Source organism: Acyrthosiphon pisum, chromosome A2 (genome assembly GCF_005508785.2).
Source record: "Acyrthosiphon pisum isolate AL4f chromosome A2, pea_aphid_22Mar2018_4r6ur, whole genome shotgun sequence".
In the NCBI taxonomy this organism is placed as follows: domain Eukaryota; kingdom Metazoa; phylum Arthropoda; class Insecta; order Hemiptera; family Aphididae; genus Acyrthosiphon; species Acyrthosiphon pisum.
In genome coordinates, this window is record NC_042495.1 from 72,989,800 (window position 1) to 73,007,284 (window position 17,485).

Below are 17,485 nucleotides of genomic sequence, written 5' to 3' on the forward strand. Positions count from 1 at the left end.
GATTGTATAATATCATTTGTGGGTACTTGAAACTTCTAAAATATACTATTATATATCTATGATAGTACCACGGTTTGTTATTGATGTATAACGCGTTACCTAATGGATATTATGATATGATTAATTTGAAAATTATTAATAATACTATAGATAAGTATACCTAAATATGTATGTCTTATACCTAGACTGACATACCGTCTCCGCTCAGAATCGTTTTTCTTATACAATGATATTATATCATTGAATTAAAATTTAATACTATCCATTATACAGTGACCCACTTGTAACCTACCGTTAGCAGAGCTTACTTAGATCCACTTACCCACCTTTTTTTAATTTGACAGTAAACATAACTACTGTATACAATTTTTAATATGAACATATTATTTACTTTAAAGCAATATTTCTGTTTTTTATATTAACAGAGTTTTATAATTACATCTACCTTATGAAACTAGACTGCTCAAAATACTCTTATAATAATAAGAAAATTATTGTTCAGAAGACCTAGCACAATTTGCAAATTAAAACTTTTATACTTATTAGACATAGACAAATTACCATTGTAAGGCCTTTCTTTTGGAATCTGAGTAGAGTGATGAACGTAATATTTACGTTCACAAATATCAAAAAAAAAATTTCCCGTCTAAAACTTAATTAAATTTAGAAAAAAATGCTATATCAAAGTAACAGTCTTAGTACTTCAGTAAACTTTTGTAATAACGTAGTAACTAATATATGAACAATTTGTAAAATTAAAAAAAAAAAGTCAAAAACGATGAAATTAAATATAATATTGCGATCACGCCCACGGTTCAACGCTTTATATTATGCAGACATTTATTATTTTTTATTTAAATATCATACACCAGTTTAATTGTTTTTTTGTTATTATTTATTAAATGGTTTTAATTTTCAGCCAAAAATAAAAATATAGACTCCAAAAATAAACCACAATAGAATCTAATCAAAAAATTATAATGAATTTAATAATAATAAGAAAATATACTAAGTACCTAAATGGAACTTATCATTACAAAAAAAAATAATTTGGTCGAATACTTGTCAACGTTATAATGTAATTTTTTTGGAGGGAGATTGAGAAATATTTGAGTAATCCACCGTAATCCACCCTATCATTACTTAAAATAAAAATTGATACTATTAAAATGTAGGTTTTAATTATTTTTACAATTTACAACTAGGATAAAATACCACTTTAATACTATATTATTATTATTATTATTATTATTATTATTATTATAGAACCTAAATACAATACGTATAAACTATCTATACACGTTTTTTTTTTTTTTATGTATTTTAAGTGGATATTATGTAATAAAATATACTGACTACCAAGATATAAAATATGTGTTTAAATACATACGAAATAAATCGATTTTTGTAGCAAAAAGTAATAGAATAATATTGGGGAGTGTCCAAACAGAAAGAGAAAAAGAGCTGCAAAAATAAATGTAATTCCAAAATATACGAGGGCATACAATCACAATCGTGGAGAAGGATTTAGAGGGAAAAATAATAAAATAACGAAACATACACATAACCCAAAAGAGGGACATAAAAATACTCGGGTATACAAGAACTGAAAATCTGCTTTTGAATTATTATTATATTACTATGCTCCTTCGCATAAATAAATGTTGATCATCGGCTTACAATTTTAGTTACAAACCATATCCAATAATATTCGAGTCTATACTAGAACACTACATTTTATTTTTTAATATTAAATAATGTACCAGTCAGTGGTGAGGTCCAGCAGATCGGCCACCCAGATTTTGGGTGTGTGGGTATTAGTATTTAGCATAATATGTAAACGTACACATCTTTAAGTGATCAAGGACTAATATATTAAATAAAATAATAATAAGCAACAAAATAATGTGAGTATCTAGAAGGATCTATCAATAAATATGCGTTAAGTCCAACAAAGAGGACGCCACTGCACCCGTATGTGTTGTCTCCGTCTTACAATAGTCCGTAACACAGAAAATGTACGCTCAGCAGATCACGTTTAGCTCCGTTAGTTTAAACATCAGAGTGAATCGACCGAATATGATGAAACGTGATGGTTACAACATTATTTGTGTTCGTAAGTAGGTTTTTTATGATTATTCAGTTTTAAGTGAGTCAGGAGCATTGACGCTATATTATTTACTCATAACTTGCTAAATAATTTAACCATCGTAAAAAAAACCAACACGTGATTATAGATAATGGTATTACTATCAAGTTTCAAAATAGGTCAATTCACTCTAATTTTTAAACGAACGGAGCTAAACGTTATATGCCGAGAGAAAATTTGGTATGCTACCTGTAAGACGGAGACAACACGTCATCACATTATGCGGGTGTCACGTCCTCCTTCAAACTTTAAAAAAAATATTATATTGTTATTAAATAACTGATAAGTAAATAAATAATATACATAATGTAATTTGACGTTAATGTGATAAATGTTTTTTATTTAATATAATATTATGTACTTATACATTTTTCTTATAGGTACCTCGACACCTCGTACCTATGTTTGATAAAATATTAGGTGGGTGAGTAGACTAACTACTAAAATCTGAGCTCCTTGTGCTAAGATAGCTTGTCTGGCCACTGGTGTAGACACCTACACACTGCAGATCTATAATACAATAGGTACTGAAAATATTTACTACAAATTACAATATGCTTTTATTCGTAATACTTTATAAATTAGGCATGTAAATTGAATATATTTGGAATGTTACGATTGTGTTTATAGTACCTATCTATAAAGGCTAAATATGGTTAACTCACATTATATTGTTAAATCATGACAACTTTATTTGGATAGGTACATCATACATATATATTAAAAATATATGTAAGTACTTTGTGACGATTGACGAACCATAATCTATGGAACATGACAGTTGGTGGATATGTAGTTTTATTCATGATGTCGTATATAAAACTAATGTTCCATGTAAATTGAAATATATAGATCGGTATTATAACAATATGTATTTTTCGGGCTTAATATTATAATAGGCTTTGTGAAATATTTAAATATCACACGGTGTTGATTTACATATCATACGATCCCCGATTATGTATGAAAATAAAAATAATAAACTATTTAGTTTAGGAAGTAAGATTTATGCAAATTTTGTATTTTGAGTATTATAAATCGTTATACTGATTGGGTAGGTATTATTTTTTCGAAACAAATTTGCAGTCAACAATTTTAAATTAGAGGTTCAAATTGATACAAATGGACAAAATATTATATAGTATATAGTATTTATTAAAGTTATTAAAAGTAAAATGTATAACTATGACTATGTATTTTTATATTTTTTTTTTCATTTTTTATTTACATAATTAAACAACTTGTATATATGCATACACAGCACAATATGTATATTAAGGGAATAACAATTTATACACAGTGGCTTGAAGACGTGGGGGGCAGAACCATCCAGTGACGGCACTTTGGGTGTATTTTTATAACGTTGAAACAATAACTGAATAACTACAATTTGACCAGAAACAATATAGAAATCCCTAGTTGGGTGTTGCAGCTGAGGGGATTCTCATTAACGCGAGTAGGTAAACAATAATATGTTATTTGTTAATAATTCATTATTATATTATGTCATAATATTTACTGATCGTACATTTTGTAAAGATTGTAAATACAAAATATAATGAATGCTATTTCGGAAATATATATATATATATATATATATATATATTAGGTATATATAGTAGGTAGTTTAATATGAAAAAAATAAAATTCTGATAGCGAATAGAACATTTTTTTTTTTTGCTTTCGTTTTATTATTATTATTATTTTTTTTTATCAAAGATGACCCTCCGAATTATTGATGTTTTACCCTGTCGCCCACAGACATCGTTAGGCAACATTATGAACCTACCGTTTTATGTGGATTGTGTTACTAAAATATTATCCTGCAGTTTCCCTTGCGAATCACATTATTATTATTATATATTATGGAATTCTTGGATTAAAAATCTGAGCGTCAGAGACCTGCCAGGAATAAAAAAAATTTTAACTAAGGTACAGCGAATAATGTAGAGATTATTTGAATAATTCTCATCATACTTAAAGATAATTAAGAGTTATTTCTATAATCTATATACATAATATGAAACATGTAAAACTAAAAGGTTAATACTTTATAACTACTAACTAGGTATTAAAAGCATGGGTACATATACATAATATTATGAATCATAAATAACGGTGATTATTATTAAAAATTTAAAAACTGTTAATTAACAAAATTAGTATACTTACTAGTTAGTGATTACAATTTGTTTAACTATTACCTAATATTTTTTTTGTCCTAAGAACTTAATGCATCATAGTTTATTGATACAAAATATATAATAATATTATGTCTTATTGGACATATTTTCATATACTTAAATTTTTCACACAATTTCAAGTATACAAGGACCAATCAAAAATATATTGACTCGTGTAGTAAAATATAGAAGATGAAACAAAAATTGTGAAAAATATACAAAAATCAATCAGCAATGTTTGGCAAAGAAAAGTTCTGAAATTATACCTATTGTGTTAGAGCATTGTACTGCCTAAAGCCGGTATCACACTTGCGGATACTCCGTATAGCGGACTTTCAGCAATATCGGAATTAATACGGAAATTCCGCTATAATTTGTCCAGTAGGTAGTATTTAAATATATGAATTGCGGAAATTTCACCGCGGAAAGTCCACTGTAGAATATCTGCAAGTGTGACGCCGTGTGAGGCCTCATATGAAGGATTAGAAAAGTTTTTTTGCTGATTTAGACTTTCAAAATCTGATTGGATAAATGGCCCATTCGACATAAAAATAAGTTTTACTGAATGCAGTTTTGAAAAAACTCCACTGGAATACGAGATAGTCAAACTCTTTTATTAAAACATAAAGCTGTTCAAAACAACGAGTGGCGGATCCAGAAGGAGGGCAAAGGGGGCATTTCCCCCCCTCCTACAATCCAGTATCTTTTGTTTTATTCTACTAAAATTAGTGATTAGTCTCATAATTTACCTATAATATTTACCTAATTTGTAACATAATATAATTAATGTTAAAAGTAAATCATTTTTTTCTTTAATGTAGTAATAAGTTTAGTTAGTTAGCCAATAGAAAATCGATAGTCGAAGATATAAAATATGAGCATAAATATTAAATACGGTCTATACTACTATAGGGTGCCTTCAGGTTTCTATAAAATAAAAATACCCTAGGACACTGGGGCTATAAAGCTCTCAAAATGTTTGTATCACTTTATCTTAACATGTTTTTTATAAGTTACTATAAACATTATCTAAAAAATATAAAAAAAAGCGGGTAAGTGGATGTCGCTCTGCTGTACAGGGGTTACAAGTGGGTCAATATGTAATGGATTGTATTAAACTTGAATTCAATGATATAATATCATTGTATAAGAAAAACGATTTTGAGCAGAGACGGTTTGTTAGTCTGGATATTTTATATTGTTATTATTTATTATATCCTGTAAATTGAATTAATATTATAATATTATAATTTTTTATTCGTTTCTATGGAGATAAACAAAGCGTTAAAAATTAAAATCCCATTTTTAGCGGTTTTTCGTAATTTTGCGGTGGTTTTTCCCGTGGCATTAAATTAATATAGAGAAAATCGAAAAATTACCACTCTAAAGTACCATCTAGATCCAATTTGCTACAAGATGAAGCGTACTACATATATGCTGAAATCTAAGCACTCCTTCTGGTAGAAATTTTGTATACAGAATATAAAAAAATAAAATAAAATAAACACCATCGTAAAACCACTAGCTTCCTAGCTCCGCTCAGAATCTAAAAACATATTAAGTGAACGTCCATTCGTCAATGTTTAACTAACTTTAATCGGTGAATTGCATTATAACATAACGAGTACGTTTAACAACTCTTATTGATAGATCAATGTAAGTGCAATTATTTTTGCCAAGTCCAACAATTACCGTTACGTGCATGAGTTAAGATACTGACGTAATATATTAGGTAGGTATATAAGAGTAAAAAATTAACAACCTCATGTGTTCAACTCGTGCATGTGTATAGTCGTTGTATATTCATGAGGGTAGATCGTCGACTCTTGTACATAAACAATAATTAATGCAAGGAGTGATTTCCACCCGTTTAAGACACGAAACCGTTTTATCAAAGTCTTCCAAAGCCGTTAACCATTATGTTTACGAACGAATGTGTCGTGTATGCGTGACTGATGTCCTCGCCATATTTTGTTGAATAATTTGCAAGATGCAAACACATAATATTTTGAATATCGATCGAGTTTGGTGTGTAGGTAGGTAATTGTTATTAATAGTAATGATTGCATGAGCATTAAAACAAAATCCAGAAAAAATTAATATTTTTTTTTTTAAGCCCGTCGTCGATAATAAAAGTTTTTATGTAATTCAACCCTTTTAAACAATTTTACCAACATTTTTAAACCTAAATTACAACCACCGATAGTTGTTGCCAAAATGCTAAATAGGCTCACAACAAGGGTGCAATTTATTTATTAACACTCTTCAGCTCTAGAACGATGATTGGACGGTGAACGCAATTTAAGAAAACGACGCCTCTTTCCGTGGTTTAATTAACATTTCTTATAGTTATTTTACATTAAGCAATACATTTTTTGAAAGCTAAATACAAATTGAGCAACTCCCTTTACAGCTGTATAGTATGTTATAAAATAGGGTTTTATTGCATATTATCATAAATTCGCATAATAAGCGTATTATATTTTCCGGTATTTCTAAAATGATTGAAAAATCTTTCTGCAGTTTGAATTCAGTTGTATTCAATAAACATAAATGATAATTCGTATTAAATTATGTAAATTTGTAACCATATAAGTATTCAATATATACTTAATATTATAATATTACCTATATTATAATCTATTCATACCTATATTCTTGTTATGTATTTAAATTAATAAAAATGTATTGTACCGTAAACTTTCATATTGTACAACTCAAGAAGAACTGAAAAACTATATACTAATATATAGTTCGATACCATAAATATTATATATAAATAGATCGTTTATAATATAATATACATCAAAATATATAAATCAAATTGAATCCAAATTATAATATTTCAACGAAAATGTATATAACCTATCATATAACTTAATATAAAATATTTTATTAGATATAGAAAATAAAATACTTTAGGGATACGATGGCCGGGGCCTGGTAGGGAGATAATTTTCGGGAACAAAGATAAGATAAATATATGGGTCGAACGAAATGGGAATATATAAATGAAGAGAATTGTATATGAACAACAAAAATCAAATAACAACCCTTAGGATAACGGACCAACAATACATAAAGAATGATTTGTAAAACATTACTATATAGCAGTTTCATTGTCCTATTAAACAAATAAATAATCGTTGAATCTTGTTTTAAATATGTTTAAGAGCAACGGTGAAAAATAATTACATACAACTAAGTTATTTTAGATTATAATTATGTTATTGAAACAAATTGCGAAAACAATAAAATGTAGATATAAACATATAGTTTATAAAGTATTAATGTTGAATTAATTTAATTTGCATAATATTGTGATTTTGTGATTAAATCATTTTTCATTATGTGAGTGACATCAATCTAAATAAAAATGTTATTTCGATCTTAAAATATTGATATGTTGCGCAATTAAAATGGCGTACCTATGTCCTATACTCTATGATACAATACAAATAGTATAAATTACTATAGGATTTAATATTATATACTAGGAAGGTAATAATGATTTATACTATATATATAAAGATAAATGACATTTTGAAAAAATTATAAACTATTTAAAATTGTACATCAATATCATTATAAACCCAGTATATTATTGTAAATAAGCAGAAAACATAAATATTGATACCAAAGTACATACAAGAGTTACAGTGGAACAGGCGGTGCTTTAAATTTGAAAGCAATAATAAATCATTGAGAGGGAAAAACTATTCGGATTGGAATTCGTTTTCACCAAAACATGATCAAGATTTGTTAAGTACAGAGGCTTATTGAACTTTTTTTTGCTGCCCCTCGTGATTTTCTTGAAAACTTCTAGGGAATGGACAATATTATTATTATAAAACATGTTTCAAAAACCACAATTTATTTCTGATATCCCATTTGTTTTAATTAGGTTCTGAAACATTTCAATTGAGTTAGTAGCAAATAAAAATCATAATATATTAAACAAATTCTGCAAGTTATAGTCACCGTCACCCTATGTAATAGGAATTAGGTATATAACAAAATAAGATATTATTTATTTTCCTACTTTAAAACTTACATTTATAACGTAATATGCATATGTTTAAAATAATTCTCTCTAATCAGCTCTTAATATTATTATAGTTATTATTGTATTATGATTGAATTACGCTGAAATAAATAAATAAAATTATAATACGTAAATAATAGTTTAAGGATGTAGAAACAATATTCATTCATTGTTATTCAATTTCAACAGTTTATGAAAAACTCATATTACAAGTAAGTATTAAGTGCTATATAAACTTAAAAATAATTAAATAATTAAGTTACAATGACGTAGATATTTGGGTTTAAGGCTGGGCATTAACGAGTTATTTTTAACTTATTAACTTAACTTACTAGTTCACTGTTTTAATTAACTTAACTTTAACTAAAATCATTTGTATCTACGTTAACTTCAAATAAACTTATATTATTTATAATATTCACAATTAAGTTAATTTTGAAATTACATACTATCCAAATATTATTTATAGAAGATATAAGTTCATAGAATATAGAAAATATTATTGGAAAAAAAAGATATATTTACGAAGAATTTCCTACATATTTTTATAAATAAATACTAATATGTCGTATTAGTAATAGGTACTAATTAATAATAATATAAGGGTAACAATGTAACATAATTTTTATTTAGTCACCTGTATATAGACATCAATAGATACGAGCCCATGAAGCCCCGATTTATAACACCTATACTACTTTCCAAAAGAAAACATACTGCTTTCACGCATGTCAAATGATTCGATTGGTGTGTCGAGAACCACGTGATCAAGCTAACAATGGGAAATTGGTGGGGGATGCTCGCCGCCAGGCATAAATTTGTCACCGACCGGTATGTTCTCTTTTGGAACAGAGTAGGTATACTTATTAAGTAGGTACTCATTAGTACTTATTATTTATTAATATTTAATACCTACAATAATTATATTATTGTACGATAATAAAAGAATTGTGACCATTTCGATTTTGTACATTATATTTGATTTTATAATTTTATTTCAAAATACCTACTTACCTAATACTGGTGTAAATATAAAAACAAATAGAGTATTATACCATATAATACCATAGTTCATACAGTTTACGCTGTTATTAAAATTGAATAGATATTTAGAATAACCTAGTTGTAAAATTCAAATGTTATTTATATAGATATTATAATATATTTATATAATATTCACCACTTATGAGTAGAAATAATATAGTAGTTTTTTAATAAGTTTTACATTTTTGAGTAATTAATTTTTTTAATTATAAAATGTGTTAAACAATACATAACACATGTACACACAATATTTATTTTTAAATGAACCCAGCTTGAAATATGAATAGAATCCTAAAATGATACAGTCCTACAGGTTTTAAATTACCTATACATAAATAATAATATATATATCCATAGGTTGATACTTAGATAGGTATAAATGTATATGTGATTATACCTTATTTTAATACCTTTATAATGCATTTTTTTAAATATCATTAACTTATGCCCAGCTTTGGGGTTTATACCTATTTTGATATATGCCATACAACAGGCTACCTATAATATAATATTATGATTGTAAATAAATATAAATGTATAGGTATTATATAAATAATCGTAACAAAAAATTTAAAACCATTATAATAAAAGGTTTCTTAAAAATTATACATATTGGATTAGGTACATTATACATCCAAACATTTTTTTAATATTCATTATTATACAACATTTCAATTCTTTCGATTAAATATTTTATGGGCAATAAAGATTTATCTTTGAAAGAAAAAGAGCAAATAAATAATGTAACATTTAGCTAGTAAACAAAAGTCGTCATAATAGTACATAAACCATTTTATATTGAGGGGTTCGTATACTAATGGATAAAATATTATAGTAAACCATGCAAACATTGAATAACTCTTAAAGTTTCCTATTTGAAAGATGATAAAATATACTATGTACGATGGATCGTACAGATGACGTGTGTTTAAAGAGGTTTGGCGCCACTAGAGAAATGCTATTAAATAATGTTTTTAAGATGAAACGGGAGAGTAACGAATGAACAGGTTTTATACTAAACAATATGCACATTGCACATAATAGTAATATGTAATTGGGTTCTGAAAAATAATATGCATATAATATGCATATAATTGAATCAAAAATTAGCGCGGTCACTACCTATACTGATTACTGCTATGTAATTTAATTTATATAACTATGCACGATTCATATAATATATATTCATGTATACCCTGTCCAACGAAAGAATACGCCAATTTTGCGCGTGCCCACTCGACACCCTTCCATTATTGAGACCGGTTCCACTATTGTGGCGTAAGGAGTTGCGTGGAGATGCGCAGAAAAACCAATCTCGTTGGGCAGCGATGTGTTCTCTCACTGGACAGAGTATATTTAATTTTCTAACTTCAATGACTCTATAGTTCATATTTAACTTTTGTACAATTTGATGTATAGAGATGTATGTATTATAGAGATTTGTTACGTTTATAAATGCAAAGGGATAATTAATAAACCAACAAATAATATATCTACATATCCTGAGAACTTGAGAACTATTATGTGGTTAACATATTCCATAAATTATTTGCCATATTATATTATGATATAATTTGCTTTAGATTATAAGATGCCTTTGTAGTAATATTTTTTCGTGTTTATTAAACATTTTCGAAATGTAAATAATTATAAAAAATGGTATTTTAAATGAATACTAAAAAATTGTAGGTATTATATTTTTTGATGAAAGTCTGCATTATAATATAGACTGCAGGTTAAGTATAACTGTCTCACAACTCACAAGTCCATGAAATTTGGTTTCTGAATAAACGCGAAAAATCTACAGAAAAATATATATATTTACACATTGAAACTTAACTGTTTATTATAAGTATCTATAGGTACTCTTAACGAATTTGTATTTTGTTAACTACCTATACTATATCAAAAATCAAAAAAAAAAAATTTGCCATTGTTATCGTACACAACGGAAAAGCTAAGTTTGTGGTGTAATTATAACATTAAAAAGTCATATCCATAATCAACTAATTATTTCGTTAATTAAAATTAAATTATTATTGTACCAGAATTTATGTGGTACCTTCTTTGTAAAAAAAAAATTGAAATGCGACCGTTTCTTATACATTTGTCCCGTGTAAATTATTATTTATATATATGTTGCGCTAATTAACGGTTTAATAACCTAACCAAGTAAACATATTGTTATAACGAGATTAACGAATGTTGCACAAACTCACAAGTCAAAACGAAACTACAACACATTTTTACTACCTATACTAAACGTTATAATAGTCGTTTTTTTCAATTTATTACTATTAGTTAGGAATTCTAGATAACTTTTTTTATTATAATATAATGTAGGTACTCTCTGTTTTTTTTGTCTGGAACGTGTCAACACAAATAATGCTTTCGGATTTATAGAGCAGTTAGTTTAGTATTTAGTAAATGTACCTAATATACCGTACACGTCGTTAAACGTCAATATTGTATTGAGAAACTGTAGAATATGAAATTATAATAACTATTTGTGCTATGATATATTATAAAAATGTGTTTTAATGTTACAGATTTCATCATAATAGACTAGGATATAAATATAAAAGTCAATTATTTTTTGTTGATTGATGATCTCAACCATGTAGATATTTTGTGGTTTAAATAAAATCAAATAATAAATTATTTTTAATATTTTTATTGTTTGGTCAAAAAAATAGATAATTTTTATTAAAATATATTTCATGAAATAACGGTTTACATTACTTTTAATGTAATTATTTTGGGGATTGGGGGTTTTTAGTGCATATTTTTGGATTTCGTAAAACTTAAAGCTTGCCTACTATAGATTTTATTTATTTTATTTCATAGTGGCATATTGCTCTATTTTATAACTCAAAAAATTGTGTAGGTAATATAAAATTATTGTTCAAGGTTTGTGGATGTGAGCTTGTAATCGTATAACTTGTGGAACTCATTAGTCATGACTATACACCAGGTGTTCATGTGACAGAAAAATCGAGAACAACATTGAAAAATTTATGTACCTTTTTCAAATAAAAAAAAAATATTTAATTTACTAGATCATAATGACTTTTTAATGTGGCACTTACAGGTATATACTATTACGTCAGTCATCTATATAAAATAACTATGATGGGGGTTCATGGCTAGTGTTCCATTCAAATTATTCGAAATGTACCGAAGCTATACCTACCTTATACTACAATAATTTAACGACAAAAACACCGTTTAAGAAGTTCGAAAATTAGTTTATATTTTACTCATTCAAACTATTACAAACTTCCACCAATCACAACATTAGAAAGCCAGAATATTTTACTAGAAAATTCAATTAAAATTTAGGAGCTGTGCACGGAGCAAAATGAATTAAGTTAGTGCTAACTTATTGATATTATAATAATGACATTTAGATATACTAAAAATGTACAAATGTTAAATAAAAAATTGGTATTCGTACATAAAACTTTCAAAAATATTAGAATTAACAATTTTGCAAAACATATTTTGTTTATTTTTAGAGGATAAATGCATATACATAATACATTATGCTTATAGGTTTTTATATTACATCATAATAATATGCGTATTGGTTATATAATACAGGGCCATCTCTAGCGCAGGGCGAGTGTGGCTCGACGTCTTAATTTTTATTTTGAGCTGTAGGTAAGTACTCGTGTACTAGTAATTTTATAAGCTGAGGAAATTATAGTGACAGCACTGCATATTATAGTATACATTACCTAAGTCTGGGATGCAATCAAGATGCAATCAAAATAGGTAGGTACCTGCCTAACTCACTCGGACGTACGAAAATTAAACGTACGACATAATTTATAACCGACTAACATGCAATATTTGAACATTATAATATATGAAGCCCTGTAATAAACGCAATAAAACATGTTTAAATTATAAACTTTACCTATTTATTGTTATTGCACTGAAATTGCAACAACTATATAGTTAATATATAAACATTTTTAATGCCCGCAATAGTTTATAATAGTTTGTAATTTGTATTATTATTATTTCAAGACAAAATGTAGGAATAGGTACCTACTTCAAATTAACTCTTATGTTATATGCTACTGAAACACTCGTGTGCTATATATAATGAGTAATGGTTATATCTGATAAACAATTAACGTGAATTATTTTTTTTTTATTTATCGTAATCATTACCTATATAGACAGTAATTTATCAATTTTTTTTATAGAAAAAAATAACATTTTAAAAATTAAGTAGGTATCGCGTATAATTCTAGTACTGGTGGAAAATAATTGAAAATTTTAGAAATTCAGCGTTGGGTCAGATTTTTAACATCTAACATATTAAAACTACCTACCTACATCCTTCAAAGAGTACTGTACTATATTATTATTATCATTATTATTTATTTTTATAATTTATAATAATATTTAACATGGATACTATGTAGTTTGACTTAAGACTTTAAAAAAATCATGCTTTAAAATGCAGCATTATTCATGGTCATACAAATCACATTACAGGTTTCCTGGATTCGTAGACGAGACTACCGACTACTCACCGTCGGCCTATCCACATACACGGAAGATTTGCGGTTTCAATCTCTGCACCACGTTCAGACTGGGGTGAGTGCATACTTTTCATACCTATAAAAATTGTGTTACGTTTAAATTATTCGTCCGCAACATATTAATTATTTTTTTATATTATTAATATTTAAATATATAATAATATTATATGTATAACATTATGTTTACGATGACTGATGAGTATATTCACTATGAAAATGATGTATTATTATATTTTTTTTATATTTCGTGTATAAAGTTTAGTGTCAGATATTATCGCATTAATATTTCGTATTGCTCTGGCTCTGGCAGTAACTATGAATTGTGGTGTAAATAATTCGGGCGATGGCCGAGCTTATACACCTACACGAGTTTCTGAGTAATCGGGCAAGTATCGCAGAGGTATGATAGAAACATACAATTTATTATTATACATTTATATAATATTATATGGCTACTTTTTCTACGATATCTACAACGAGCAAACAATACATTTTTATTATGATTTATCCTTCAAATATTACCGCGTTGTATTGTAGTTGGTCATATATTTTTACCTCGATCGTAAAATATAATACATTGAGTAAATAGATGAGTACCAAGCTTAGAAGTACTTAGGTATAATATATTTTAATGGAACTGCGTTATGTACCTATGTGTGAAACTGACGACTGTGAGCGTTTATCATTGGTTACATTTAAAATCATATAATTTAAATTTATTTTTGGAACCGCGGGCTATTATACAACCGCTGCGACTCAACTTCTATGTGAGGCCCGACCCTATTATGTTTTATATTATGAAATATATGAAATTGTATTTAGTTTAAATATTAGTTGTTGACGTTATATTATCAAAATTATCTGAATGTTTGTATAGTGTTATTGTCAGTGTTGTGTTTTATCTAGATAAATTATCTAGATAGGTATATTTTTATCTTTTATCTTATACAGATAAATGGGAAATATGTTATCTAAGCTATTATCTAAGATAAATAATTAAAACATCTAGATAAATATTTATCTAGATAAAATTTAATTTTTAAATATTTATATTATAAATTATAATTAATGTTAATTAGGTATTTTATATATTCTGATTACAAAATAGTAAATTTATATTTAAACATTATAATTTATAATTTATAAATATATCTAAATATATTTTTCATTCTTAAATTATTAGATATTTCATGTTCATATTTTAAATGTTCTTAGTAATAACCAGGGCTCGTAAGTTCATGCATCTGCATGTTTTTTTTGCTACACAGGAAAACATGCTAGCTGAGATACAAATCCGTTTCATAACAATAGTAATAATAATATGAAGTTTGATAGTGCATGTTTTTGCATGTTTTGGGTGTAAAGGCATATTGGCATATAGTCGATTTTTACAGTCGTTAGTGCATATATTTCATAAAAATATTTTTTAGACAAATATTGAAATATTCTTGTTCTTATTTACTTTCCTGTTAACAAAATTATAGTGTTTTGATTTATTTTTATTCAGTGAGTGTGTGACTACTAATGTCCTAGTACCTACATACTTATTTAGATTTTATGCGTTTTACGAAATATCGCGGAAACAGTGTACCACTACCATCCTCCACCATATAAAGTGGCAGCTTCTCACCAACCAGCATTTATAATTTTGTACATTGCTACACTCTACAGTATAGTTTTCTTACACTCGCCGATGAGTTTAATCGTATGAGTCGTATGCATTTATCCATTCAATTTCCTGTTTTAGTGTTTTCATGTGAGGTATAGGTAGGTTACTACTGTACACATTATTCATATTTTATTTTAACAATGCCGAAAGAAAAACAAACAGTTGCGGGCCGTTTGCAAAATTTTGTGGAGGAATTTGAATTTTTTTAAATTTATGGATTAATTCTTATTATTTTAAAACTTTTTCATGATTTTTTTACATAATGCATATTTTGAGTGCATAATTTAAAAATGTTAGAGCATATAAATGCATATTTTCGAACTTTTTAGTGCATATTTTAATGCATATTTTGACAATTTTTAGTGCATGAATGCATGCTTATTTATGCATTTTTTAGTGCATGAAGTAACGAGCCCTGGTAATAACTAATAACTAATAAACGTTTCGGGTTAACTACGTGTCTACGCGGTCTACGTATCAGCGTCGTATTCGCCGACTGTCAACAGGATACCCGCATTCTGCAATTAAATGTTGAAACTATCACAAAATAAAATTATTATTGATTAATTTATTAATAATAAGTATGTGTGAGTGTGGTACTGCGGTTCTATATGCGGTTCTATTAATTATGTTCATTAGGTAAAACATAAATGAATTATTAAAAAATATAATATATGTAGGTATAAAGTAAATTTCAAGTCGAAATAATATTTTAAAGTTTTGTTTTTTGGCATCAAATTTTATGGTGTTTTGAAAATTGCCCTTTACTTAATTACCTAAAAAAAAAAAAATACTTTTTGAAATAACATTTAATTGACTTATAAAGTTACATAATTCACAACTGTTATGAAATTTAGATGTGTTACATAGTATTATGAATTATATAATATACTTTATTCACCTTAGGTTTGTAATAAATAGGTAGATAGGTAAATATTAAAAAAAAATTTTATCTTTTTTTTTATCTGGATAAAAAATGATGATTTTTTATCTTTATCTAGATAATTAAATTATTATGTATCTTTTATCTTCATCTAGATAACTATTCAAGCAATTATTTTTTATCTTTATCTAGATATTTAAAAAATTATCTTTATACAACACTGGTTATTGTTAGACACACCTAGGTATAAATAGATTTTCCATAGTACATTTCAAACCCCGTTGAATTCTCCACAGTCTTCACAATCGGCTTATAATAATTTATAGGTATGTTGTGAATTTAATCCACCGTATTTGTGTGAATTGTTTATATTTCATATTTCATTCGACTATTCGTTCGTTATCTGTTAGTAATTATATAAAATATGTTTAGTATTTTTAATAAACTGTAAAAAGTCAGCCACTGACATCTGCTCATTGATCAAGATGATACATAAAATAAAATAGAAACTACCAATGAATAGGTACTAATCATTGATTACTGACTCTCATCAAGTAATATTATAATCCTTAAAAATGTTGGTACATTACAGTTTATACTCATCTTCATATTATTTTCACATTCCAATTAAGTACCTAATATAGTTTACTAGTTTAAAATAATTTAACGTCTCTGCCTCTGGTAGACTTGCATGCTACATAGTCCGAAAGAAACATCTATGACGGTTACTGAACAGCCACTGCAACTGGACTAGAGTTCTCCCCGGAGACTATGGTCTATGGAGCCAATGATGATTTATGGTTAATAATAAATTAATAATAATTGGGAGGCAGTTTCTATATTCATTGTGCTCAAGAAAAAAATAAGAGTTGGAAAGGAGAAGGCAACGTCTCCCAGTAAATTATCATAGTTAATCTAATACTATGCTGTAAGGACGAAGACTAAACATCATG

General features: G+C 26.9%; 1 protein-coding gene across 1 annotated transcript in view; it reads left to right on the plus strand.

Annotated features, from left to right (window-relative positions):
- LOC100570548 (hemicentin-2-like) overlaps window positions 1–17,485 on the plus strand; it is a 399,451-nt gene that overhangs the window by 292,321 nt on the left and 89,645 nt on the right. The window contains exon 4 of the mRNA XM_029490743.1: window positions 13,934–14,035. Coding sequence (XP_029346603.1) covers window positions 13,934–14,035 — 102 coding nt within the window. The remainder of the gene's footprint in view (window positions 1–13,933; window positions 14,036–17,485) is intronic.